We start from the raw sequence: 27,054 nt of genomic DNA, 5'->3' as shown, positions 1-27,054 counted from the left end.
CCCGTATCCCCTGCATCGGCAGGCGGACTCTCAACCACTGCGCCACCAGGGAGGCCCGTAGTTATTTTTTAAGAGAGGGGAAAAAAGCCTTTAATCATGAAGTCTCAGTGGCATTTAACAAACCACAGCATTTATTAATGTGATTCGACTCTGCTCTGAGCCGAGTGACCATCTCAGAGTGATGGCAGGAGGACACCAAATACCACATGGGACTCTGAAGGAGCTTCTCACAGAGACAAAAAACAAAAAAGGCAAATGAAATAGTGGATAAACACTCCCAGAACACGTTCAAATTAGGAGGAGAACAGGGAGTCCCACAAGTGCCCAGGAGGCCGGGCATGAGGGGCAAGTATATCAAGCGATCCGAGCAGAGAAAGGCCCAAAGACGCCGACTCTGAAAGAGCCTGGCCAGAGAGAGATTTAGGTGGGGAGTGGAGGGGCGGGGCATTCCAGCCACACCAGCAGGGACTGCACGCAGGGGTGGGCACACTTCTTACAACCTTTTTGAGCATTTCTGAAGACTGACTTACCTCTACTAGATTCACCAGGTGCAAGAAAAATTCCTGGGCATCCTGCTGTCTGTTGGAGGAGAATTCCGGGTGGCTCTTGCTCACAAAGGCCTTAAACATGCGTGGTAAGATCCCATTCTGTTGAGGCTAAAAAACAAAAATAAAACCAACTCACAATACTTTCATACACATTAGCAACACTAAGCGGGAAGCAGAGTGGGGATTAACATTAGCCCCGATTTCAGATAAGAAAACTGAAGCCCACGTTAGCTAAATAGTGATAGCGGCCAGCATACACTGGATGTTGATTATGTACCAGGCACTGTGCTATGAGCCTGACATGAGAACAGGATGGGGCTCTGCCTGTTGACTTCCTCTGAAGGAAGTTAAAGGAGAGGAGAGGTCTACAGCATCTCCTGTCCCCCCTGCCCATGAGGGAACAGGAGAGAAAGTAAAGGAAATGGCTCTGCAACGCCCCAGGCAACCACTGCAGAGCTGCCGGGCTCATGGAGCTCCCAGGAGCTTGCCCTCACCTGGAGAAGCGGAAGGAGGCTGCCTGCAGCTGCCAGGATGGGAAGAGCAAGGACAACTTTGGCTGACGAGGATGTGTGACCTTCCCCGGGGGCTAAAAGGACAGCTCAGAAGGCAGCCAGGCTCCCCCAGAAAGGACACTGCATAAGATGATGGGAGGGCAGCTGAGCAGACTCGGGCAGGAGCTAGGGGGGAGGGAGGGGGTTACAAAGGTCATCGGGGAGGGCATCAGGTAAAAGATCCCTGTGGAGGTCCCTGAGGGGACAAGCAGGGGTGGAGGGCATCTGTGCCCCCACAAAAAGGCCGGCCATGATAGAAGACTCATGGCAGCCAAGAGGGAGCAAACACACTAGCTCAGGGAAAGGCTCTGCCTTGTCTCCAATCTCCCCAACCCTTGATCCTTGGCTCTGGAGGGGCCAGAGGGGGTGGGAGGAGGCAAAGAGGTGGAGCAAGGACAAACAAAGACCAGAGGATGCCGACGCTGACCCGTCTACACTGCCGGTTTCCAAGCCTCCTGAGCTTGGAAGCGGGAGGAGCTTTAAACAGGCTTTAATGTGAACTGGGCTTTTTAATGCTGGTCATCTGCAGGAAATCCAGGCACTCTCCCTGGGGTACTCCGAAGAGGAGAAGTGGAAGACCCACATCACCTTTAAAGACAGAGGTGGGCTCAGGATAAAGCTGTTTCCATCTAATAATGGTGCTACCTGTCACCTCGTTTAATACTCACAGTAACCCTATGAAGAAGGTACTACCATCACCCTCATTTTGCAAGCTAAGGAAACTGAGACTGCAGAGAAGTGCCACAAAGGTCTGTCAACTGAAAGCGGTCTTACGACCCGATTATTATGCAGCCAGCAAAGAGCAGAACCAGAATGAACTCCAGGTTCTGATCCCAATTCCAGGCTCTGATCCCAATTCCAGGCTCTGATCCCAATTCCAGGCTCTCGGCAGCAAAACCAGAGTGGCAGCTGTAGCACCGCACGTCTCAGTGAGACAACCCCCCCCCCCCTCGCCAATCAAGCAGAAGAAGTAACTCCTGTGCTCTCTGCAAAGGTGCATCCACTTCTCAAAAGCTCCACATGCTCAGCTTCCAGGCCACCTTCCCCTCCGCTGAAGTCCAGAGAACTTGCTATCTGGGCCATCACTGAACACATAGCACAACAGCCCTACTTCCTTTAACTTTCAGCCCGCTCTGGCCCGTCTCCTCAGCCTGACTGCAGTCCTTGGCAGGCAGAGGCCTTGTCTCACACTTCTTTGAGATCTGGACACCAGGGTCAATGCCCAGGGTCTAGAGGCCACGAGAGGTGTGCACAACCACACAGTCAGATGCAACAGGTGATGGGAAAACTCCAACAGCTATCTCCCTGCCGCCACAGGGCAGCTCTACATATAAAATCTCTCCAACACACGTGTTCTAAGCAACGTTTCTAATAAAACTCAGGTGAATTTTCCTGTCCTGCTGAAAATATATCTGACCTAGGCATCCAGCATTTCCCGACCACCTCCTTCGTGTAGAACACATCGGGGGTTCTGCCCTCCAAGAGCTGACAGACAACGGCGGGGTGGGGGTGTGATGAGAGACAACACGTATCTATAACAAACGTTAGGGAACACTGCAGAGGACTTGAAACAGTGCTGACAGCTCTGGGAGAAGAACTCCCCAAAGTGGCAGCATCTGAGGACTTGGAACCTGTACATAAATGACCAGCTTACACACACACACACACACACACTCACTCACTCACGAGGCTTCAGATGTGCTTCTAGGGCTAAGTGAAGGCCAATTTATATCTGATGGTCAGCTTAACTACCCACACATACACCTCCCGAAAGGAATGTAAAAGTTTGTAACTTTCTCCAATCACAATGCCGATGTATATCTACATGGTATCAGCCGACACACACACGCAAAAATAATGCCTTACATTTGCATAATGACTAACACTTATTCATTCAATAGAAATTTACCGAGTGTTGTAAAATGTCAGACACTATTCTATGTGCCTGGATGAATATTTACCAGGTGCCAGGCATAGCTCCAAACCCTTTATACATGCATCTTACTTAAATCACCCAACTTCATGAGGTGATTACTATTATTATTTTCTCCACTTGACAGATGAGGAAACTGAGGCAAAGAGGAGTTAAGTAACTGGCTCAGGATCATACAACTAGAAAAGTCAATCACAGTCTCTCTTTATCCGTCTGTCTTTCTCTTTCTCTTGTGTCCTAATACTGCTTGTTGCACACATGTGCCTAGTTCTCACCTGTGATGTCCCTGAGTCCCTCTTACCAGTTGCTGAGAAGAGTAGACAGTCTGTCTGGATTCTGGGCAAGCCCTCTTCAAACCCACGCACCCCTGGGGCCAACATCACAGGCCAGGCCAGCAATGACATGTCCACTCTGGGCAGTGCAGAGACACCACTTGGAATACATCTATTCGTGTTGTGCATTTCGGCTTAGGCACGCCCATAAGCACACACTCACTGCCTGCTGCTGCTGCTGGTGTTAATTCTTACAAGCTGTGTGTGGAACTTGAGGTGGCTGCCCGTCCCCATCAAAGCAGCTGCTTGGAAAAGTTTACTAACTTGTTGAAAACAAATTCTGAAAAGCTGGCTGCTGCTCTGTGCCACCATGTGGTTGTACAGCTGGGAGGAGACGTCTCAATGGAGACCCTGGTGAAAACTCCAGAGACTCAGCCCCGCACTTGGACTGCAGCCCAGCCTCATTCATTCCCCTCCCATGCTTCTTCTCTCTCGGTGCCCATTTCAGTTCTTTGTTTTCCCTCAACTGACCTTGCTTAATCCCTGGTGCAACAGACAAGCTATAGCTTGAGAACTGATGGTCACTGAGAAGTTATTTGAAAAGCTTCCTAACCGGAGAGATGTTGCCTCTCCCTCCCCACATCTCACGGCAGACCAGCTCCTGGCCCTCACAGCTGGGTTGGATTTATCTCAAACTCAGCCGCCCCACACTTAATACCTAACCATCAGCTGACCCCTCCGCCTGCACCCACGTCCCACACCTATTCTATCTCTGATTTCTGAGGGGAGGTCTCACTAATTCCCATGTTCGACTATTACTATGTTCGCTTCATGTCTGATAGAAAATCAGGCTATAAAAAAAATGAGCCTGAATCTAATTAAGCTTCCAGATCTAACTTCCAGCTTGTAAGAAACACAAGCTAAACAATACCTCAAGGAAGCAATCATTAGAGCAATCCTGGGGCAAATGATCCAGCACCTTCAACAAATCAATCGCTTGCAAAAAGAGAGGGACTCTGAAAAGATGTCTTTGATACTGCAGGGGAAAATCTGTATAGGGGCTGGGTATTGGCTGATACATTTTGTTGTAACGCTTTAAGCAACTTTCAACATGATATTAATGTTTAAAAAAAAAGAAGGTATTCTAGTTACAGGTGCATACTGAATATTTACAGGTGAAAAGGATGATGCTTAGATTTTGTGTCAAGATACTGTGGGGAAAGGAGAGGAAGGGAAGGAGGAGGGAAGGGAAAAATTGAGTTCAGGAGGGACTGATGAAACCAGATTGGCAGTAAGGGTGACTGCTGAAGCTACACGATGGTACATGGAGACTCATTATACTTTGCTCTCTACATGTGTGTATATTTGCATATTTAAATAATTTTTTAAAGGGTCAGGCTCTAGAATAAGGCAGTTACTTAAAAGAAACCAAAAAGCCTAAATAAGAACCAAAAGGAATTCCCTGTCAGTCCAGTGGTTAAGACTTAGCACTTTCACTGCTGTGGTCCCGGTTCAATCCCTCGTCAGGGAACTAAGATCCTGCAAGCCATAAGGCACCGCCAAAATAAATAAACAAGAACCAAAGAAGTAAATCAAAGAAATAACATGTTTCCTGGTTGGCACTGGGTCAGTCTCATCACCTAGTGTCCCCTACGGGCCCATCACCAAACAAGACTAGAGAGATCAAACTGACCAAGAATCAAGACCTGCCTTCAGGAAGCTCTCGCTCTTGCTGTGAGCTGCCCCTCGGACCCCAGAAGCAAAGGCTAGTCCTGACAACTAACTTTATAAGATGGAGCCCCAGATAGTCTCCTAAATAGCATCCACCTAAGGAACCTGTCATAGTTATAGGGTGCTGTACTTACTTTCTCCATCAGCAACTGCAAAACAGATCAGCTAAAATTGGAGAGAGGACTACCTTGATCAGAATCTTTCCCAAATGCTTACACAGAACTTTCTGTTTAACACTGCAACCAAGAAGGCAGCCAGCCAGTGTCCACTCATATTCCTCTGAGGCTAATGCTTTAATTAATAAACAAGCAGCAAGACTGAGACTTTATGTCACTTTAGAGCAACGGTTGTACAGATGCTTATGTTATAAGATCACAGGAATGAAAAAAAAATACATGCATCTCAGCCTGTCCCCAGCACACAGGTGTATGTCATCTGCTGATTTAAATTTTTAACCTTAAACCACAAACATTGGACCAGTAATTCCTAACTCACGTCCAAACCCCAAATCTCCTAAGCTAAAGGAACAGAGGGTATTCCCCCAAGCTATTTTTTGTATTTCAAAAGATGAGTTAGAAATGTTACATTTGCCCAAAGTAGGAAAATGGAGGTTAGTGAAAACAAAGTTCTTATGTTTGGAGCTAAAATTACATCATCTGGAAGTAGAACCCTGGTTATATCATGTTGATCAAAAACTGAGACCAGCAATTCTGTGTCAAGGATTAGTTAGATGGGAAATTAAATGAATTGTCACTTAAGAAACAGTTTGTTCGGAATACAGAATTGTTAATAATGTGCTATCTTCAGAAGGAGAAACAAATTATGGAGTATTCAGCATTAAATTGTGTGAAAGCACTGTCTTAGAATGCATAAAGATCAGGAATATTATTTTTTGAAGAAGAAAAAGTGTCCTTTTATAGTGAGGAGGTTTTAGCTACTATAGATGCAATTTAATTTTAAAAATCAATTCAACAAATTTATACAGAAATGGCAGTGCCCCCAAAAAACATTGCAAACCTTTTTATAGATGAAATGTGTATTAAGCATGTATACAAAAAAACTAGATTTCACCTTGGTCTGTAGCAGAGCAACTTAATATCCAAAAGTATATATTTTAGAAATGACCCAAGATATGAGTAGCCCAAGTTACTGGGCTACCTGGTAATTCCGCAAACTTTAAGCAACCCCCCCTTTTTTTTAACTTTTTATTTTATATTGGAGTATAGTTGATTAACAATGTTGTGTTACTTTCAGGTGTACAGCAAAGTGATTCCGTTATACATATACATGTACCTATTCTTTTTCAAATTTTTTTCCCATTTAGGTTGTTACATAATATTGAGCAGTGTTCCCTGTGCTACACAGCAGGTCCTTGTTGGTTATCCATATAGCAGTGTGTACATGTCAATCACAAACTCCCAATCTATCCCTTCCCCACAACCTTCCCCCGTTTTGTAAATAAGTTCATTTGTATTTTTTTTTTTTAGATTCTGCATGTAAGCAGATTATCATACTATATTTCACTTTCTCTGTCTAACTTACTTCACTCAGTATGACAATCTCTAGGTCCATCCATGTTGCTGCAAATGGCATCATTTCATTCTTTTTAATGTAAGCAGCCCCTTTTGTCATCCACCTACCAGCATCTACACACCGAGGCACTGGGAGCCTGAAACAAGTACTGGAACAACTGTTAGAGAAGCAGGACAGTGCAGTGGTCAATACTGCACACACTCAGGGCCAGACTGCCTGGTGTAAACCCCAGCTCTCCCACTCCCTGGCTTTGTAAGTTTAGGTTAGGATTCTGTGCATCCATTTCTGCATCAGTGAACATACAGGAAGGGCCTGGCCTTTCGTAAGCGCTATGTAATGCTAGTTATTGGTATCTCTGGTGGTGACCCTGTAAAAAAGCATTCCTGCCACATGGCTCTGTGTTCTCTCCCCTCCACCACACATTCCTTTTGTAATCTATCCTCTTCTTTGCTTCAGCACATCTTCTTTCATCTCCTGGAGCATTTCAGGCTCATCTACAAGATAAGACACAAACACCAGAGACCTAGGACAAGACCACCTGACCAAAGGGCTCCTGAGACCTGAAAGAAGAAAGATTCGCACAAATTGGTTTCTCTGAAACCAACTGCCAGTGAAAATCCTGATGCCGCAGAAAGTAATTCTCTCCACTGTCAAGAGGAGTGGAGATTTTACAATGAATTACTTGCCTGTTCAAGTAACAGCTTGAAACTGGCACCTCCAGGGCCACAAAGAAAATCATATGGTCAACTCAAGCTCATTCTGAATGTTAAAGGGACCCAATTGATCCTAGCATGTCGGAGCAGGGAAAGGACTTTACAAATCATCTAGATCAAGGGTCACATACCCAAATACCCAGCGTACCAGCCAGGTCACGAATCACAAAGGGACTGGGGACAGCTGGGGACAGTGTGTCCTGTATGAAGGGAGGGCTGCTACTCAGCTCCAGCCACTGCTGTCACGGGCCTGGGACTGCCAGAGGCTCTGAGTGTTTAAAAGAAGCTGGAAAGTCAGATTCTGAGGAGGAGGGGAGGTGCAAGCAAAACACACCTGCAGGACAGATATGGTCCAAGTGCTGCCGGGTTTCACACCTTGAACTAGACAGGGCAGAGCAAGCCTCAGACCCCTGGAGATCACATGGCTACCATGCTAATCTAATGGTGGGGAGGGGACTAGGGTCCCCAGCTGTTCACAGACTAAATAAAGAATATGACTTATATAAGAACTACTTTTTTTCTAATGTAAAAGGATATTGTGATATTAAAACTAAATTTTCCTTCCAAACACTGCTAAATTGATGAGTTTTCATTTCGCATTTTCTCAAATGAGGAGATTCCAAAAGCACAACCGTCCTGTACACAGATTCTATTTACATTAGAGAGGGGACCTTCACACTTGCACTATTCACAACTGCCAGCGAGACCAATCTTCCATTTGATGGTTGAGACTGAAAGGTTACGGGGCTTGCCCCCGTCTCCAGATCCCTTGCAAAGGCAGGAGAGGAAGCCAGGCTCCCGAGTCCCAGTTAGTCTCCGTCTCCTCCACCAGGGCAGGTGGCCTCTGCCCTGAGAGTGGCCCAAGAAGTGACAGCCTGGATGAACACCCAGGATAAATGTGATCAAAAACAACATTTGGGGCCAAGTTTTTTCACCATCACCTCTTCAAAGTTCCACAGGAGCTCAGAGGTAGAAGAAGCCTAGATAACCTGATAGCCCAGACCACCTCAACTGCATCCCAGCTGGGGGTCTTCCTGTCTGGCGTGGATAAGGGACTCATTGTTGCAATGCTGGGTAACAATGCCACTGGAGGACTTAGGTTTGCCTGGCCATGACACTCTGATCTCCAGGCCTGGCCCTCAGAATGTCTACATCCCTCTCCACCCTATCACAACCCACTTCCCTCTCCCCACCCCCAGACACTGCCTCTGTATGTTCCCTTCCTAGTCTCGCTTCTCCTGTTTGCTCCATTTCCCCAACTAATTGGCTTCCTGATGAAAAAGAACTTATTCACTTTCGATTCTTGCTCTCAGTCTGCAGGCATTAGTCAAGGATGACTGACTTAAGCTGGGAGCACAGAGGTCACACACTTGAGACACAGAACTGAAAGAACTTGCCCACTAAGTCAAGCCAAGGTACCCTGGAGGCAGAGCAGGGGCTGGGGAAGCGGGGCCTGCATTCCACCCAGGATGACTGCCGCTGTGGGAGCCAAGACCGCCAGATACAGCTGTGTAAGCTGCGCACTGCACAACTCCAAGGGCACCACTCCAAGAGGCCAGGCTGCGAGTGGCGCCATCTGGAGTTGCGTTAACAAAGCAGCCCAGGGAGGGGTCAGTGGCCCAACCTGCAGGCACATGGAAATGGATGTCTGGCTATTAAGAGATGAAGCACATCTTTCAATGAGTCAAGTAATAGTGACTGAATGGCCAATTGAGTTTCCTGTACTGAAGTGTGCTTACAAACTCCCTGGCAGCTTAGTTAAAATGAGGACTTCCCAGCCCTCCCCAGAAATTCAGAATCCTCAGCTCTAGGGGCGGGATAGGAGTATGTGTGTTGTTTTTTGTAACAACCAGCCTCTTGAGAAACCCTAGCAAACAGAGTTGAGGCTTAGGAGAACACAAACACTACAAGGGCCAAGATTGGGTTACCGAGGGGAAAATGTTTATATTTTTATACGTTTATTCCTTCCATTCCAGCACTACTTTATGAATAATATTATTTCTAAAGACCATTAATGATGGTAATCACATATAATCCATGAAGCAAATGCCACCAGAAACCCCAACCCTGGCTATTCCTTACCACGATTTTTAAGAGCAGACAGACACCCTAGACCCTAAAATGAAAGAGCTATTTTGACAGCTTGTTAAATTGATGGCCACCATTTGCCAAATCATAGAAATCCATGCTCTTGCTGAGAAGGTTCCTCTTTCCAGCATTTCAGTGTGGCAAATACCCAGACACATACCTTGGGCTCCTCCTTCATCACCTGTTCAATGAGCTCGGATTTCATGGGAGGTTTTGAATACTGGCCTGAGAGAAGGCCATGTCCTAACTTAGTCCTGGACAGGAGGGAGAAACAGACAAAAAGGTTATTGTTGTTTCCCCTCAGAGATATTAAAATTACCTACAAATTTCAATAAGTACAGCTGCTTTTAGGTGGAACACTGTATCTCAATTACTCACAAATAACTTATCTGTTTGATTCTGCTTGATACTGATTCCATTTTCAACTTTTCTCAGTACTTTACAATTTTACTGATTTTTTTCTTTTTACAAAAGCAACCCATGCTTATTTCAGAATACTTTTAAAAATACAGACAATAAAGAAGAGAATTGCCTTTAATTCTGCAACTCGGAGAAAACCACTATGAACACTATATCAGATACTTAAAAATTACAACAGGGCACTTACATCTGTGTGTTGAAATCTTGTGTTGGATCTAAAGGAGAGTAGTCAAATATTCTTGGCAGATTTCCTACATACCTAGAAAATGAAAAGCAACAGTCAAAACATAGGAACTGAGAGATGAACAGAACCAAAATAAGCTATCATCCTAGCTACGACCTTTTTGCCTTTCTGTCAACACTAAATCATCCACCTGATGAGAATTTTTTCCTGAGATCCTACCTCTGCAGTCATATTCATGGGCCTCCCTAAAATGTTTATGCTTCTATCAATGGGTCTCGACCCCAGGTACAAGTTAGAATCCCCTAAAGAGTTTCTAGAAAAAATAGGAAAGCCAGAGCCACCCCCAGATGTTCTGATTTCACTGCCTGAGGTTGAGGCCTGGGATTTGGAATCTTTTACAAGTTCCCCAAGTGAGTCTAACATGTAGCCAGAGTCAAGGACCACTGGCTTACGCCATCTCAACTACCTTCCCAAAAACGAAAGGTAAGGTGAGGAATTATTCTGGTGGTGTCAAAATGAATAATGACAGCAGTAACAACCGCCGTTTCTGAAGCGTTTCCTAAACTGCCTGATTAAGACTTCATTACAACCATATGAGGAAGGAATTATTGTCGTTACCTCATTTGAGAGATGAGAAATCAGGGTGCAAATGCATTAGGTGCCTTCCAAAATCACCCAAGAGGGAGTGCTGAAGCCCAGAGTAGACCCAGGCAGCCTGGCGCCCAAGCTGTGCCCTGAACCACGCTGCCAGATGTACCTGCCCCACCCACAGTCCCTTGTGCAGCCCACAAGCCCTCCTTCTGACCAGTTTACCTGACAGAGCAGTCTAACTGTAACCATCCATCTCTCATCTCAACACACAATCATTTCTTTTTTTTTAAATTTTCCTCCAAACATGTCAAAAATATATTTTCCTGTATTAGTTGTTTCCAGTAGTACATATCTGTCAGTCTGTCTACAGAGCAATCTTCAAAATTAAGTAGATGAATAAACTAATATCTTTTTCATTGAACAAGGATGTTTTTCAAAAGAGAAAGCATATAAGTGAATTCATTACATTTAAATAATTATACATAGATTGGGAATTACTTGTTTTAATTTTTTAACATCTTTATTGGAGTATAATTGCTTTATAACGTAGTGAATCAGCTATACGTATACATATATCCCCATACCCCCTCCCTCTTGCGTCTCCCTCCCACCCTCCCTATCCCACTCCTGAAGGCGGTCACAGAGCACCGAGCTGATCTCCCTGTGCTATGCGGCAGATTCCCACTAGCTATCTATTTTATGTTTGGTAGTATATGTAAGTCCACGCCACTCTCTCACTTCGTCCCAGCTTACCCTTCCCCCTCCCCGTGTCCTCAAGTCCATTCTCTACATCTGCATCTTTATTCCTGTCCTGCCCCTAGGTTCTTCAGAACCTTTTTTTTTTTTTAGATTCCATATATATGTCAACACACAATCATTTCTTTCACTTCTTAAGTTCATTTCCTATTTCACATCCCCTGCTTTGTGCTGTTCACCTTTCCTCTTGAGGCTTGGACTCTCTGAGCCTGACAGCTCTAGGAAGAAGCATCCAGAAGCAGATCCCTCTCCCTGTCCCTTCCTGCACCCTGCCCTGCCTGCTTGACCTCATTCCCACCCCTCTCTCCCAGACCACAACGCCCCGGCCATTTCCCCTTCTTGCTGCCCAGGGCACACCAAGCTCGCTCCTGCTTCAGGGTCATGCCATCCTGCTGTCTCTTTCCTGGAATGCTCTCTCTACGGACCCTTGCTCCCTTTCATGTTCCATATCACCTGAGCCTGGCTAACTTTCTTCTTGGCATGAATCACTATTTGCAACTACACAATTTATTTATGTTCTTGTTTATTATCTATCTTTCTAGAGATCACATACTAGAATATAATCTCCATGAAGGCAGAGACTTTAAATGACTGCATCTCCAGCACTAGAACAGCATCTAACATGTAAAAGACACTCGATAAACATGTGTTGAATGAATATATTCATATCATTTAATCACACAACCAATTTTCATAACTGACTACCTAATGACCCAACAAAACAGGCATTACTGCAGTAAAGTCTTGGCAGAGAACCATGATACACTACAGTTAGTAATGACCTCTAATTAGATCCCTGAAATACTAGAAACTTCTAGGCACCTGCTGATTACAAACTCGGAATTTGTATCCAAGGTTATGTACCAACATAAAAATTAACAGAGCACACGTCTCTGGAATAGTCCCATTCAAATGGCTTTTGGTTGTATCACTAGAACAATTCCATTTAGAAATTTTCAGTGGACCAAAAGCCAAATAATAGATAAACCAAACTATATTCAGAGTCAGAGGTTGTACTGAAGAATCCTTAATTAATATACAACACGATAAACATTATAAACATTAGCTCTCTTACAATCCAGTCTTTATCATATCTCAAAACCTGACAAGACAAAAGAAAATCCACTGGTAAGATGAACGTTAGTGAAAAGCTTACGCTTTCCGGCAAGGTTGATGGAGAAGAATAAAGTTCAAGGGGGTAAATCTTTGATGTCAGAAAAGTCCATTTTGCTAGTAATTTATATTCCTTTTCTAATCAATGAGGAATATTCTCTATTACCACAAAATTAAATTAAAAGGCAGCAGTAGGGGCTTCCCTGCAGTAGTTAAGAATCCACCTGCCAATGCAGGGGACACAGGATTGAGCCCTGGTCTGGGAAGATCCCACATGCCGCGGAGCAACTAAGCCCGTGCGTCACAACTACTGAGCCTGCACTCTAGAGCCCACGAGCCACAAATACTGAAGCCCGCGTGCCTAGAGCCCATGCTCCGCAACAAGGGAAGCCACCACAATGAGAAGCTTCTGCACCGGCAACGAAGAGTAGCCGCCGTTCGCTGCAACTAGAGAAGGCCCACATGCAGCAACGAAGACCCAACGCAACCAAAAATAAAAAATAAATAAATAAAATTTTTAAATTTTTTAAAAATTTAAAAGGCAGCAGTAATGCTGGATAATTTTTTAAAGTATCAATACTTATAGCTTCAATTTGTAATCTAGTGGTTTTCAAAGCAAAAAAGTTTTGCTATCTGACAATCCATCTTCGTTGTCATTCAATTCGTACACCAGTTTATTTAGATTTGCTCCTCATTGGAATTATTTTGAAATGTAAACTGGGTTCAAGTGGCAGGCAGGGTATCCAGGAGTCCAGCTGATGTTCCCGAATTACACTGTGGTTGTGCATATGTCATTTAATCTCTCTGTGAGTCACTCTTTCTACTTACAAAATGGAGATACCAGTCCTGGACGTAACTCCACTGAGTTAGTCCCACTGGGGAAAAAGGAGTTTGAAGAGCAAGTACTTCAACCCAGTGATATTCGGTAAAAGAACCAAAAGACCGAGGACAAGTATGAAAAATAAGTTGCTCATGTTCTAATATATACAGTAAATGTTTAGGAAATAGAATACAAAATGTTAGATACTACAAAATTCTACAACCCTTGAAACAAGACCAGGTGAGAGATTCAAATCTTAATTCCAAATTATAGACTTGAGGTACATTTTTTTTTTTTTTTGCCGTACGCGGGCCTCTCACTGTTGTGGCCTCTCCCGCTGCAGAGCACAGGCTCCGGACGCGCAGGCTCAGCGGCCATGGCTCACGGGCCCAGCCACTCCGCAGCATGTGGGATCTTCCCGGACCAGGGCACGAACCCGCGTCCCCTGCATCGGCAGGTGGACTCTCAACCACTGTGCCACCAGGGAAGCCCTGAGGTACATTTTTTCATTGAAGAAAAAATTCAGAAAGTTAACTGTTCATCAAACTTTGAAGTGTAGAAAATATTTTCAAAAACTGTAGGCTGTAAAGCACTAAAACTTTTGTTGCGCTTTGTAACAAAAGAATATGTGTCTTCCATTCTAGTTTAAAAGAAATAATAATTATACAACACCTACTATAAGGACTTTCCCTCAATAGTTTAAAAAAAAAATCTTGGAGCATGAGACAGATAAGATGAAGCTACACTGTTTCCAAATCAAATGATAATACAGCTATGAGACATGGGCAAGAATTTATAAAAATAATACAACGCATGATGCGTATCTCTGAAAAGGTTTTCGCATCTCAGAGCTTCAAACTTGCTCCTCCTTTTCTCCAAAACCCTATCTACACTCCCCCTGCACATCAGTCAAGGTGAGTATCCCTTTGTGTGTCCCTTCTTCAAAGAGATCCTCCCTGACCACCTCCTTCCCTTTTCCTTCATGGAATTTACCATATTTATAACCATGCAGTTGTTCTTATGATTACAGATACTCCTCAGCAAAGGATGGGGTTACATCCCAATAAACCCATCATAAGTTGATGATACCATACACTGAAAATGCATTTACAATACCTAACCTATCAAACACTGAAGCTTAGTCTAGCACACCTTAACTATGCTCAGAACACTTACATTAGCCTACAGTTGGGCAAAATCATCTAGCACAAAGTCTATTCGATAATAAAGCATTGACTATCCAATCTAGTTTATTGAATACTGTACTGAAAGTGGAAAACAGAAAGGCTGTCTGGGTACAGAATGGTTGTAAGCATCTCAGTTGTTTACCCTCAGGGTCGCGTGCCTGCCTGCTATGGCTGCTGTCCTGCCCAGCATCACAGGAGGGTATGTACCTCCTGTCACTAGCCCGGGAAAAGAGCAAAATTCAAAATTCGAGGTACAGTTTCTACTGAACACATATCACTTTTGTACCATCTTGAAGTCAAAAGATCTTAAGTCGAATCATCATAAGTTGGGGACGGTCTACATTTATTTAATGTCTGTTTCCCCAACTGGGGCTGGGCACCAGGTCCTTTTGATTACCACTGAACCCCCCATACCCAGCACACTGCTGAGCAGAGCAGAACCCACTCTTTATTGGCTGGATGGAAAAAATTAAAACCTGACATGGAAAACTGACCATAAATTTCCAAAGCCAGGAACAGTATGAAGAGGTAAGACTTCAAATACCAAGAGAGGAAGGAAAAGGACATCTGATATACTTTTATTAACTACCTTTAAAATCATTAGCATTCAACTCCACGTGGGTTAAAAATTGCCCTGTGCTGTCCCTAGTGTGCTATCTTCCCGTCATTCTGTCTTAGCACATGTGTGTCCTCTTCCATACTTGAACCAAGGTCAAATCCTACCTGCTCTGGGAAACACTAGAGATTATTTCCTAAACTGAGGCAGTGGCTGCCCATGAGCTGCAGCTACCAGTCTCTGTGGCTCCCTGTCCTAAGCACAGTCGAAGGAAGAAAAGGGCCAGAGACACAGTCCCTCTGCCCCTCAGCAAGGGAGGAAGCAGGCAGCCTAAACATGTACAGTTGGGAAGCACCATAAATCAGTGCCTCCCAATTACTTGTGGTGAAGGGCCAGCTAGTTTGTTGATTTCAACTCATATATATGCTACCTTTAAAAATACAATAAAGGGGGCCTCCCTGGTGGCGCAAGTGGTTGAGAGTCCGCCTGCCGATGCAGGGGATACGGGTTCGTGCCCCGGTCTGGGAGGATCCCATATGCCGCGGAGCGCCTGGGCCCGTGAGCCATGGCCGCTGAGCCTGCGCGTCCGGAGCCTGTGCTCCGCGACGGGGGAGGCCACAACAGTGAGAGGCCCGCATACTGCAAAAAAAAAAAAAAAAAAAAAAAAAAAAAATACAATAAAGGGCTTCCCTGGTGGCGCAGTGGTTGAGAGTCCGCCTGCCGATGCAGCAGACATGGGTTCGTGCCCTGGTCCGGGAAGATCCCACATGCCGCGGAGCGGCTGGGCCCGTGAGCCATGGCCGCTGAGCCTGCGCGTCCGGAGCCTGTGCTCCGCAACGGCAGAGGCCACAACAGTGAGAGGCCCGCGTACCGCAAAAAAAAAAAAAAAAAAAAAAAAAAAAAGACAATAAAAATAAATTATAGTTGACCCCTGAACAGCACGGCAGTCAGGGGCACCAACCCTCGGCACAATCGGAATTCCATGTATAACTTTACAGTCAGCCCTTTGCATTCGCAGTTCCTCCTTATCCATGGTTTCAACCAACCACAGATCCTGTAGTATGGTAGTATGTATTTATTGAAAAAATCCACATATAAGTGGACCCATGCAGTTCACACCCATGTTGTTCAAGGGTCAACTATGCTGAAAAAATGAAATGCCATTTATAAAAAATGGCAACGTCAAAGGCCTACCACAATTCCTGAATGCTCACTCTCAATTTCCATACCTGTCTCATTTCGGATCCACATCCAGCAGTCCAAGGACCGGCACCATCTACAAACCACATTTCGAGTAGCAAAAAAAGAAAAGCTTAAATCTTCTTAGAAGCTCCACTCACTCACCACTGACCAACCAGATCACCGAACCTAACCTCTCCTAGCACATCTATAGGAAGAGATGTGGCAGTTTTGCTGTGAAGCTTAATGATGATTACTTTCTTGGCATAGAGGGTATTGGTCTAAAAATGGAAGCCATTATTAATATGACAAATCCCTGTAGGAGGTTTTTCAGTTTACAAAGCTCTTCTTATCTCACCTGATCCCCATAACACTTGACAAGTGTTCTCACCCAGCTTCATGAGGGAAGTCACAGCACAGATGGTGAAGGGCTTCCTCAGCACACACTGCCTGACTGGACGCGGAGGGGATGCAGGGCAGGCTGTGCACCCTGGTCTATACGGGACACTTACGCTCTCTGGAATTCCGGGATGCTGAAGATGGCCTGCATCACAGAGCTGAGATAGCAACTGTTGCCCAGGTTCTTGAGACCCGTGTATCCGGGGCCGTACATGGGCTTCAGCTTCGTCCCTGTCTCCTGGATCACCTCCCACTCGCTGATCCGCGGCTTGCTTTCATTGTCCTGGAGCCCATTCTCTGTCTGGGGCAATGTCATTGAAGAAATACAACTTTAACAATGATTATCATTCAAACATCATGTCCCACCAATTATTTCTAACAGCAATAGATGTTTCTGCCTTTCTTCCCCAGTTAAACAGAGAAATAAACAACCTCATTAAAAAAAGACTGACGTGGTGATGGTTGCACAAGACAAATGAACTTAATGCCACAGAACTGTACACTTAAAAAATGGTTAAAACAGTAAATTTTACATTAGCTGTATCTCTCCACAATTTAAAAAAAACCTACATTTAAAAGATTTTAAAATAAAAGAGTCAGAGACTGGGAGGAAAGGAGATAGGAGGAGGAAGAAGACAAATAGGAATCAAAAAAAAGAAGCAAGTAGAATAATCTCAAGGGCAGATACAATGCAACACGGCAAACAAAAAGCAAGGCAGTTGGAGAAGAAAGTGGAATAAAAACCATGGGGTTCAGGAGAAGCTCGACATGGGAGGGAAGTTTAAAGAAGAGCACAGAAAACAAATTAAAAAGTGACATGAGTGGGCTTCCCTGGTGGCACAGTGGTTGAGAGTCCGCCTGCCGATGCAAGGGACACGGGTTCATGCCCCGGTCCGGGAAGATCCCGCATGCTGCGGAGCGGCTGGGCCCATGAGCCATGGCCGCTGAGCCTGCGTGTCCAGAGCCTGTGCTCCTCAATGGGAGAGGCCACAACAGTGAGAGGCCCGTGTACCGCAAAAAAAAAAAAGTGACATGAGTGAGAAAGAGGAGTTAGAGAGGAGAACATGAGGAGAGGGAGATGACATGGGCTAAAGCAAAACACGCACAGTTAACCAGCTCCTCATAGGGACAAATATTACACAGTCACGATACCAGCCTGAAAACACAATATGAAATGAGGCAAAGCGTTTCCATCAACAATAATCTGTTGGCTTATTCTTTCCACCCCTGCCCCAGGAGCTCTGCTTCCCTTCCTGTAATTAATTAAAGTGATGTTGGTCACAGATTATTTTAAAGGTCATCTCCCTGTACCTTCTCCCTTTAGTGAACAAAGAGTGATTCACGCAACTCTCCATCAAAAGAGACAGAAATTTTGCAAGTAAACTCCAACTAAAACAAAATGGTACTGGATGAGGTGCCATTTTCACTATAAAATAAAAATTAAAAATATAAGCTGATAACCAAAAGAAAATGCTAATTAAGTTCAAGAAGTAAATGCAAACATTAAAACCTAAAACCTATAAAATGAAGATCTGTGTGATAGGAATATATAAATAAACCAAACAGTTTCCCCACGAAGTGGGAATAGAGACAAAAGGAGACCTTTCTTACCCCATGCATATGAAGCATATCAATTCCAAAATGCGCTAAGTGCTTGGCCAAATGAGGATCCAAAACAGGTTCCTCTTCTTGGAAAGAATAAACATCTAGAAGGTGAAGAGAAAATAAGCACTGCGATCTGTAATCAAGTCATTCAATAATCAACACATATTTACTGAGCTCCTACTATGCCCTGGGCTTGGGATATAGCAATGAACAAAACAAAAATCTCTTGTGAGTTTCAACTGGGGGGAAGACAGATGATAAAAAATAAGCATAATAAATAGGTATTTTTGTAAATATACCCATAATATCAATTCTTTTGACATTTCAGAAAGTAATTTTAAAAAGGTTGCTGAAACAAGAAAAAAAGAACAGTGTCTAAAGTTAAAATAATTTAAAATTAGACAAATACAAATGCCTAACACGGATTGTTCTAACCCGAACCCCCCAGTGGCATAGATATAAGTTCGGGAGGAGGGAAGGGTGATGGATGAAACAGCCACGCCGTCTGCCCACACAGGGAGAACCTGTGAGGAACAGAGAACACACAGGCCCTTGGGGCTGCCAAATGGCTGGACCGCAGTGTGAGGTCCAGGACAAAACAAAATTCTGCCTGTGGAACCCTCTATAGTGTCTCTGGTAGTCCCAGACCTACCACCTCACGACCCTCCACCTCCACCTGCCCCCTCATCCCCTCTTCCCTACTTCAGTGTCCACACCTCACAGAGCTGGTGAGGGAATCTGTGAAGACTACTGTGCTTCCCAAATGCGTCCACCCTACAGCACACAGAAGAAGATGATGATGTATTTAGCACAGTGGGGTAACTCAGGAGGCTCCACCCGCCCCAGGACCTGAGGGATCAGCATGTTGGCCTCGTCCGTAACCCACTCATGGCACACCAGTGTTGGGAAGCTGTGTGTTTGGGGGTGGCGGGGGAGGGTTCTCTCCTCAGGACCCTCAATATCCCCCCTGACAACATAAGGCTTTAGACCGCACCTGGCTTCTTGTGGTATGATTCAAAGCAGCAGCATTACCTGGGAGCTTGTGAGAAATGCAGAATCTCGGGCCCAACCCCAAACCTACTGAATGAGAATCTGCATTTTAACAAGATCTCCACGTGCACAGCAAAGTCTGAGAAGCACCGCCTAGCGTTTTCAAAAGCTATCCAAACTGCTGCCTTATCTGTCATCATAGGGCAGTGCAATGCAGGAGAGGGAAACATTTTCAGGCCCATTTTGCAGGTAAGGAAACGAGGGTTAGAAAAGTTAAATTATTTGCCTCAAACCCCACAAGTGGCCCAGAACCCAGGTATTCTGACTCCTGGCCCAGTCCTTTTTCCTCTGCACTAGACTATTTCCTCAGATCTCTCAGGAGACCAAGAGGCTCAGTGAAGCACCATCCTAGGCCCTTAACAGGAACAGAGAGTCAAAAACCACAACTTCTTCACTTCTAAATTTGAAAAACAAACTCTGAAAATAGATATAAAGATATTATTCTTTAGGACAGTAAAAGATAGACTGTTCAAGGAGTTTCTTGCTCTTTGGAACAATACCAGGAGTAGAACAAAAAGTAATATATATAGAAACAATGGTGACCCTCTGACCCAAACCCAGAAACACAGAGACTCACTGCCACCCCAAAAAAGCCACTCTTTCTATTATTAATAGATTAAACATTGTATAGCTTTCTCTTCTATTCCTCTTCCTTTAGGGGCCCATTTTAACTTGTGAATAGCAGCCTTCATCAATATTCCTTTTTTAAATATAATTCAGTGCTCTCAAAAGCAAAAACAAAAGACAAAATCCCCAGCCCAATTAAGAAAAAATTTCCAAAATGTTTAAATACAAAAAAAAAAAATCTTTGAACTAATAACTTAAAACAAATACATCAACAATATTTTTAATCTATGACACATGACACCAAAATACCACTCAAATATTGGCTGAGGTGAAAATGACACTCCCCAGGCACTTATCTTTGGTTATTATTAACTAGTGAGATAGTTTTGAAGACTTAAGACTTTAAGCCTCTAAGCCTCTAATTATCAGAGCTCCAAGAGAAAATAATAAGATTGCTAGAAATGCACCATTGGCATGGGTCTAGAATTTCGAAATAAGTGAAAATCACATAGAACTCTATGGTTCTTAAGCCATTAGGCTCCAGCCTAATGAGAAATTAACATTTCCTATCTCCAGTCATTAACTGCTCCAAAAATATAACATGATTTGGTCAGACACAACAGTTACTTCTTACACCAATAACAAAAACAGTTTAGTGAGTAACACACAAGAAATCTAAAAATGAACTGTGATCCTTAAACTTGGCAATCATGAAGAATTTTAAAATGACATGTAGTCATAGAAAAAAAATTTGAAATAGACTCAGGGGCTGCAAATCCTTACACATTTTTCATTGGGAAATTCACTTTATTTCCAACTTCTGCTTAGCAAAGTCAAGTCTTAGCTCAGAAACTATTGTAGCAAGTAAGCATTGCCTGACAAGTATTACCCTGCTGACCCCTTCCTTGACTTAAAAGCTTGGAGCCAAGACACACAGTTAGGAAGCTCACAGAAAGATCCTCCTAGGAATAGTCGAAGCTGAGTTTCATGAGTAACTACGTTTACTTTAGAAGGAAACCAGTCATTGTTTCATTTAAGTTAAATGACAAATTAAGCCATGGAGAGCATGGAGAGACCCGCAGAAGGGAAAAGATAAAAGAAAAGGTTTAGAGAATGAATAACTCATTGATGTGATAAGCATGTTAGAAAACAGTATGTGCATTAAGTTCCAAAACTAAGGAAAAGGTTAGAGGATAGAAATGGAGACTAAGACTGAGACTGAGTCTAAGTCTAAGACTAAGACTTAAAGACTGAGAATCTGTAAGGAATTTACATAAAAATGGTAATAATTTCTTTTCTCTGAATGGGAAGGTTTCTTTTTGGTTTTTTGCTTTTCTTTTTTCCCCAAATTTATTATATTTTGATTGAAAATAATGCTTTATAAGTAATTGCCAAAGATTAAAATGTTTCTATATGGTGGTATACTATTAGGACTAGTGTACCACTGGTCATCCTTGTTCACCCACAGGGATTCACTCACTCACTCATTCATTCATTTATTGATTCATTCACTGTATTCAAAAAATATTTACTGAACACCAAATATATACAGATACTGAGGATTTAATATTAAATAAGACAAGTAGGGTCCCTGTCCTCACAAGTTTAAACTTTATTATTTCAAATAGTCTTATAAGAATGCTGGTTTAGTATAAAGGACCTCAACAGGTGTCTTCTTGGCTATGGTTTACTCATGTGACTTTGGGCTCTCTTTCCTAAGCCCCAGAAAATGGCAGAAGTCCAAATTCTGCCCTCAGATACCCACACAGGAAAGCAGAAGGAGAGAGAGGTAGAGATGAACCTCAATAAGATCTGGTGTTTAGAAAGATTAAAGAAACCAGAGAAGCTGGCTTCACTGCTCTATCATCCATTACAGCTCAAATGGGAAAAAACAAAAAACAAAAAACCCAGAACTCTTGGTCAAACACCAAGTCACAAGCCAGAGAAGAAAGGATCTCTCCAGAGTATGTATGATCCATTCACCCAAACTGCATCTCTCCACCATGAGTTTATATTTGCATGCCTATAGAGCATCTGCCACAGACAGGAAAAGAACAGAAATAAGAGAATGCTCCAGCTATTAATCTAGAAACCCAAACACAAAATGAATGAGGGCAGAGGTATATACCATCACCTTAGACAGTATAACTGCCAGGCCAGACAGAACCTAGACTGTGGTCAGGAAAGGAAAACAATTAAGAGGAAAAAGATGTCCATAAAATAGAAAAAAAGAAGAAAAAGAAAAAAAGGTAAATCAGAGGAGAAAACTTTATCAGTGTGTCTGTCTTCCTCCATCTGTTTACAACACAAATATTTACTGAGCACGTACTATGTGTGAGGGGCTATGCTAGATGAGACAGAATAGTAAACAACAAACGTGGCGCTCAGGCCCTGCCGGCCCAGGTGACCACCATTAGACACAGCAACAGGATCTCATGAAAAGTGCCACAGTGGAGCAGCACAGAGGCACACAGAGGGGCACAAACCAGGTCAAAACTAAAATGAAGTAGTCAATGCCTTGATCCAAATCCTTGAGCTGATACCCAGGTCAGGGGTGAAGATGACCAAAGAAGAAAAATCACCTTCAGGCAGCAGTGAGGAGGGAGCCCATGGCGCAGAGGTGGAGGACCTCCGGGCTCACATCGACAAGCTGACGGGGATCCTGCAGGAGGTGAAGCTGCAGAACAGCAGCAAGGACCGCAAGCTGCAGGCCCTGAGGGACAGCATGCTTCGCATGGAGAGGGTCATCCCCCTGATCCAGGATCACGAGGATGAGAATGAAGAAGCCGGTGAGGCCACGTGGGCCCAGTCCCAAGGGTCTGAGGCAGCGGAGCAGGAAGCCCCCCGTGACCGAGCACCTCCCGCGTGGCCCTCCTCGCCACCCCTGTCAAGCTGGTAGCGGGTGTCGAGGCTGATGGAGGAGGACCCCGCCTTCCGTCGGGGGCGCCTTCTCTGGCTCAAGCAGGAGCAGCTGCGGCTGCAAGGACTGCAGGGCTCCGGTGGCCGGGGCGGGGGGCTGCGCAGACCCCCCCCGACCGATTCATGCCCCCTCAAGACTGCAAGTTACGCTTCCCCTTCAAGAGCAACCCCCAGCACCGCGAGTCCTGGCCGGGGGCGGGGGCCGGGAAGTCCCCAGCGCCCCCCCCCCGCCCCCCGAGGAGCTCACCCCCTCTCCGGCCACCCCTGCCCGCAGGCCCCCAAGTCCCCGCAGGTCCCACCGTCCCCGCAGGAATTCCCTGGACGGAGGGAGCCGATCCCGGGGAGGGGGTTCTGCACAGCCCGAACCCCAGCACTTCCAGCCCAGCAAGCACAACTATTATCCCCAGCAGCCCCAACCATACCCAGCCCAGAGGCCCCCAGGGCCCTGCTACCCCCCATACACTACGCCCCCCGCGGCTGAGACGGCAGCGCTCAGCCCCTGACCTCAAGGAGAGTGGGGAGGCCGTGTGAGCCCCGCATCTTGGGCAGAGAGGGCCTGGCGGAGCCCCTCGCTGGGAGGAGATGCTGCTTCCCCAGAAGCCCTGGGGCAGGAGGCCCTAGAGACCAGAGAGAAGGTCCGAGTAGGTGATAGAAGATGTAGGGGTAACTGGGCCGGAGGCTGAGGGAGGAAGGAAGAGGGCACGGAGCTGCCAGGGGCGAACCGAAGTCAAGGAGAGCGACGGGAAGCTGCCTCGGCGCTGCCCCTTGCGGGGGTCGGGGGTGGGGTGTGCACAAACGCTGCTAGGATGCGTGGGGGGCTGGGGTGCCACGTAGTCGGTGTTTGACTTTCTTTTCAAGTAGGGGCAAAGGGGAGAGAACCTAGAGGGAGGTAAGGTCTCCCCCGTCCTGGCCCTGTCTGTCTGTCCGTCTGTGATGGGTTTCTGTTTCCAGGGAGGTGTGGTGTGATCATAAGTCATTCCTCTCCCCTTTCAGGCCTCCTGCTATATTTGGGGGACCTGTCTGGCATCTGGTTTGCCTGGGGTCTCTGAGGATGTGGGACCTTTCAATAAAGGATGGAAAACAGAAAAAAAAAAAGTCACCTTCAGATGCTGCTGAGCTGGTGCAGGGGCCAGTGGGATAGGCAATTTCACTGCTGCCATGGGCATTACAGGAAGACTCTCCTGTAATCACCAAGGCTTTGAGGATTCTTCTTAGGTAAACTAATTTCTATGATGAAAGAAAAACACACCTTCTCTTGCCTCCAACCCTCTTCATTCCTTTCCCACCAAGAACCTCAACCTTGCTCTGCCAAACGAATGTCTCCTCCCACAGAGGAAAGCTTTTTGTTTGCTTGTATGGTGATCTGTTTCTTATTTTGTTTGCTGCTGTACCCATGGAACCCAGAGTGGAATTCGATATGGGGCCCACTTTTATTACCCAGCCACCACAATGGCCTAGGCTGGAGGGATCAAGGCTTCCTGGAAGAATTAATTCTAGGCTGAGACCCCAAGATGAGTAGGAGTTTCTCACTGAGCAGATATGTCCTTACTGGGGAGAAGGAAACCAGGACAATTGGATCACACAACCATTAAATATCTGAGTTCACAACCTGTTTGGATTCCATGTTCACTAAGCAATATTCTAAATATAATTCAGCTTCCCACAGGGAGGGAACGTACTGGTCGAGTTGACATAAACAACCCACTTACAGGTGGTTGTGGTTCTCACTAGAAACTAAAAACTAAACACCCCGACTTTAACACTTTGTCTCTTGTGAGTTGAATTAGCCTCAGTGAGCCTAGCAAGTATGGAAAATGGACCGTCACCAGTGGTACCATCATCAGGAGGGGGCCACCCCACCCCCAGACAGAGGGCACCCTGCCCTCCTGGGCCTCAACATCCACAAGGCCCATCATCAGACATTTATGGAAACTTTATACATTTTTTCATTAACTTATTTGGCTTTTAAATAAACAATAAGCTACAACTAGCAATCTATTAAACAGATTTAAAAGAAATGAAAATAGAATTGATGCATCCCATAAACTAATATGTAATGATAATTAGACTGAAAATAATTATTTGCATTAAAACCAACTCTGCACAAGATAAGCCGGAATCAAATCCTGATCTATTGTCAAAAAGTGAACATTGGCTTCCCTGGTGGAGCAGTGGTTAAGAATCCGCCTGCCAATGCAGGGGACACTGGTTCGAGCCCTGGTCCAGGAAGATACCACATGCCACGGAGCAACTAAGCCCATGAGCCACAACTACTGAACCCATGCACTGCAACTACTGAAGCCCGCACGCCTAGAGCCCATGCTCCACAACGAAAGAAGCCACCACGATGAGAAGCCCACATACTGCAACGAAGAGTAGCTCCCACTCGCCACAACTAGAGAAAGCCCACGCACAGCAACAAAGACCCAACACAGCCAAAAAAATAGTTTAAAAAAATAATTTAAAAAAAATAGTCATTAGGGCCTCCCTGGTGGCGCAAGTGGTTGAGAGTCCGCCTGCCGATGCAGGGGATACGGGTTCGTGCCCCGGTCTGGGAGGATCCCATATGCCGCGGAGCGGCTGGGCCCGTGAGCCATGGCCGCTGAGCCTGCGCGTCCGGAGCCTGTGCTCCGCAACGGGGGAGGCCACAACAGTGAGAGGCCCGCATACCGCAAAAAAAAAAAAAAAAAAAATAGTCATTAAAAAAAAAAGTGAACATTGCCTCAGCTAAGTGAGTTTAAGAACCCTCATCACAGGTGCACAGTCTACATTGCTTTTGCCAGTGTTTTATGCTTTCCATGGTTGAAAAAAGAGTATTTATTCAAATACTCTCAATTACATGAAGAGTAATTTGCGCACCACAACTACTGAGTCCACGAGCCACAACTACTGAGCCCACGCACCAGAACTACTGAGCCCGTGCGCTCTGGAGCCTGTGCACCACAACTAGAGAAAAGCCCACACACCACGAGGAAAGATCCCACATGCTACAACTAAGATCCTACACAGCCAAAAATAAATAAATAAATAAATATTTTTAAAAAATATATATGCATAGAGAATAGAATTAATCCTTGCCTTTACTACTAGCATACATTTAAATAGAATATAATTATTTAAGTACGTAGAGACCAGCTGGTTCATTTAATCAAAGTATCCATGCCTACATGCATAAGATTTTGTTTGGAACTTAAAGATGAAAAAGACATAGCTCAAGCAAAATTTTAGAACAAATCCCCATATACAAATAATTGTTGTCTTGAACAGGATGTTCTGAGAGCTGAACTTCTGATAACTGGTCTTATCAAACGCTACATAATATTACTCAGCCATGAAAAAGAATAAAATATTGCCATTTGCAGTAACATGGATTGATCTAGAGATTATCATACTATGTGAAGTAAGTCAGAGAAAGACAAATATCATATGACATCACTTATAGGAGGAATCTAAAAAGATGATACAAATGAACTTATTTTCAAAACAGAAACAGACTCATAGACATAGAAAACAAACTTATGGTTACCAAAGGGAAAATAGGGAGGGGGATAATTTAGAAGTTTGGGATTAACAGATACACACTACTATATATAAAATAGATAAACAACAAGAACATACTATATAGCACAGGGAACTATATTCAATATCTTGTAATAACCTATAATAGAAAAGGATCTGAAAAAGAATATACATATGTATAAGTGAATCATTTTGCTGTATACCTGAAACTAACACAACACTGTATGTAAATCAACTGTACTCCAATTTTTAAAAAAGGCTCAGCATAAGATAGCACTAAAAGTAGAAACATCTGAATTATCCCAATTGTACCCAATAGAATGCCTACATTACAAACTCTTCTTTCTCTTTATAGGCCTTACAAGAACAATGATGGTTACCATATACAGCAGTCATTCAACAGAGCAATGACCTGTAAGCACTTTGCTGTAACCCTGAATCCAACTGCATGTCCTGAATTTCCTCTTCAGATCCTGGAAGGCTTAGGATTCAACCTGGCTGTGTAGCGGTTTATTTATTTGAAGGGAAAATGTCTGGCACCAGCACCTGAGACTCTTGCAGCTACTTTTCTCTAATGAGTTAAAAGAAGTCCACTAAACTTTGGAAGTTTACCCAAAAGGTGAATCAAAAGAATCTTGACATGACCTAACTGCCAGCCCTCAATTATAAAATAGATAAATGAAACTAGTTTGATGGAGAGGGCATGGATGACAAAGAGTGTACCACATTCAGTGAAAACATCCTCACTAATTAACTTTGAAGCTGGCTAATTCAGTCAGAGAAAGATAGCAGAGAAGAAAAGCCAAATGTCTTTATATTT

General features: G+C 44.5%; 1 protein-coding gene across 2 annotated transcripts in view; it reads right to left on the bottom strand.

The window, feature by feature from the left end:
• The window catches only part of USP13 (ubiquitin specific peptidase 13), a 123,465-nt gene that overhangs the window by 47,869 nt on the left and 48,542 nt on the right, over positions 1–27,054 (bottom strand). For both annotated transcript variants that reach the window (XR_009532593.1, XM_060099178.1), the window contains exons 7-11: positions 18,186–18,280; positions 16,688–16,875; positions 9,977–10,048; positions 9,530–9,623; positions 531–656 (exon numbers count right to left, since the gene is read on the bottom strand). Coding sequence is in view for 1 of the 2 variants with exons in the window: in XM_060099178.1 (XP_059955161.1) it covers positions 531–656; positions 9,530–9,623; positions 9,977–10,048; positions 16,688–16,875; positions 18,186–18,280 (575 nt within the window). In the remaining variant the exon portion in view is untranslated. The remainder of the gene's footprint in view (positions 1–530; positions 657–9,529; positions 9,624–9,976; positions 10,049–16,687; positions 16,876–18,185; positions 18,281–27,054) is intronic.

The sequence above is a fragment of the Mesoplodon densirostris genome, chromosome 5 (genome assembly GCF_025265405.1).
Source record: "Mesoplodon densirostris isolate mMesDen1 chromosome 5, mMesDen1 primary haplotype, whole genome shotgun sequence".
NCBI classification, from domain to species: Eukaryota; Metazoa; Chordata; class Mammalia; order Artiodactyla; family Ziphiidae; genus Mesoplodon; species Mesoplodon densirostris.
The sequence above is the reverse complement of the archived record's forward strand: the minus strand, read 5'-3'. Positions and strand labels throughout refer to the sequence as shown.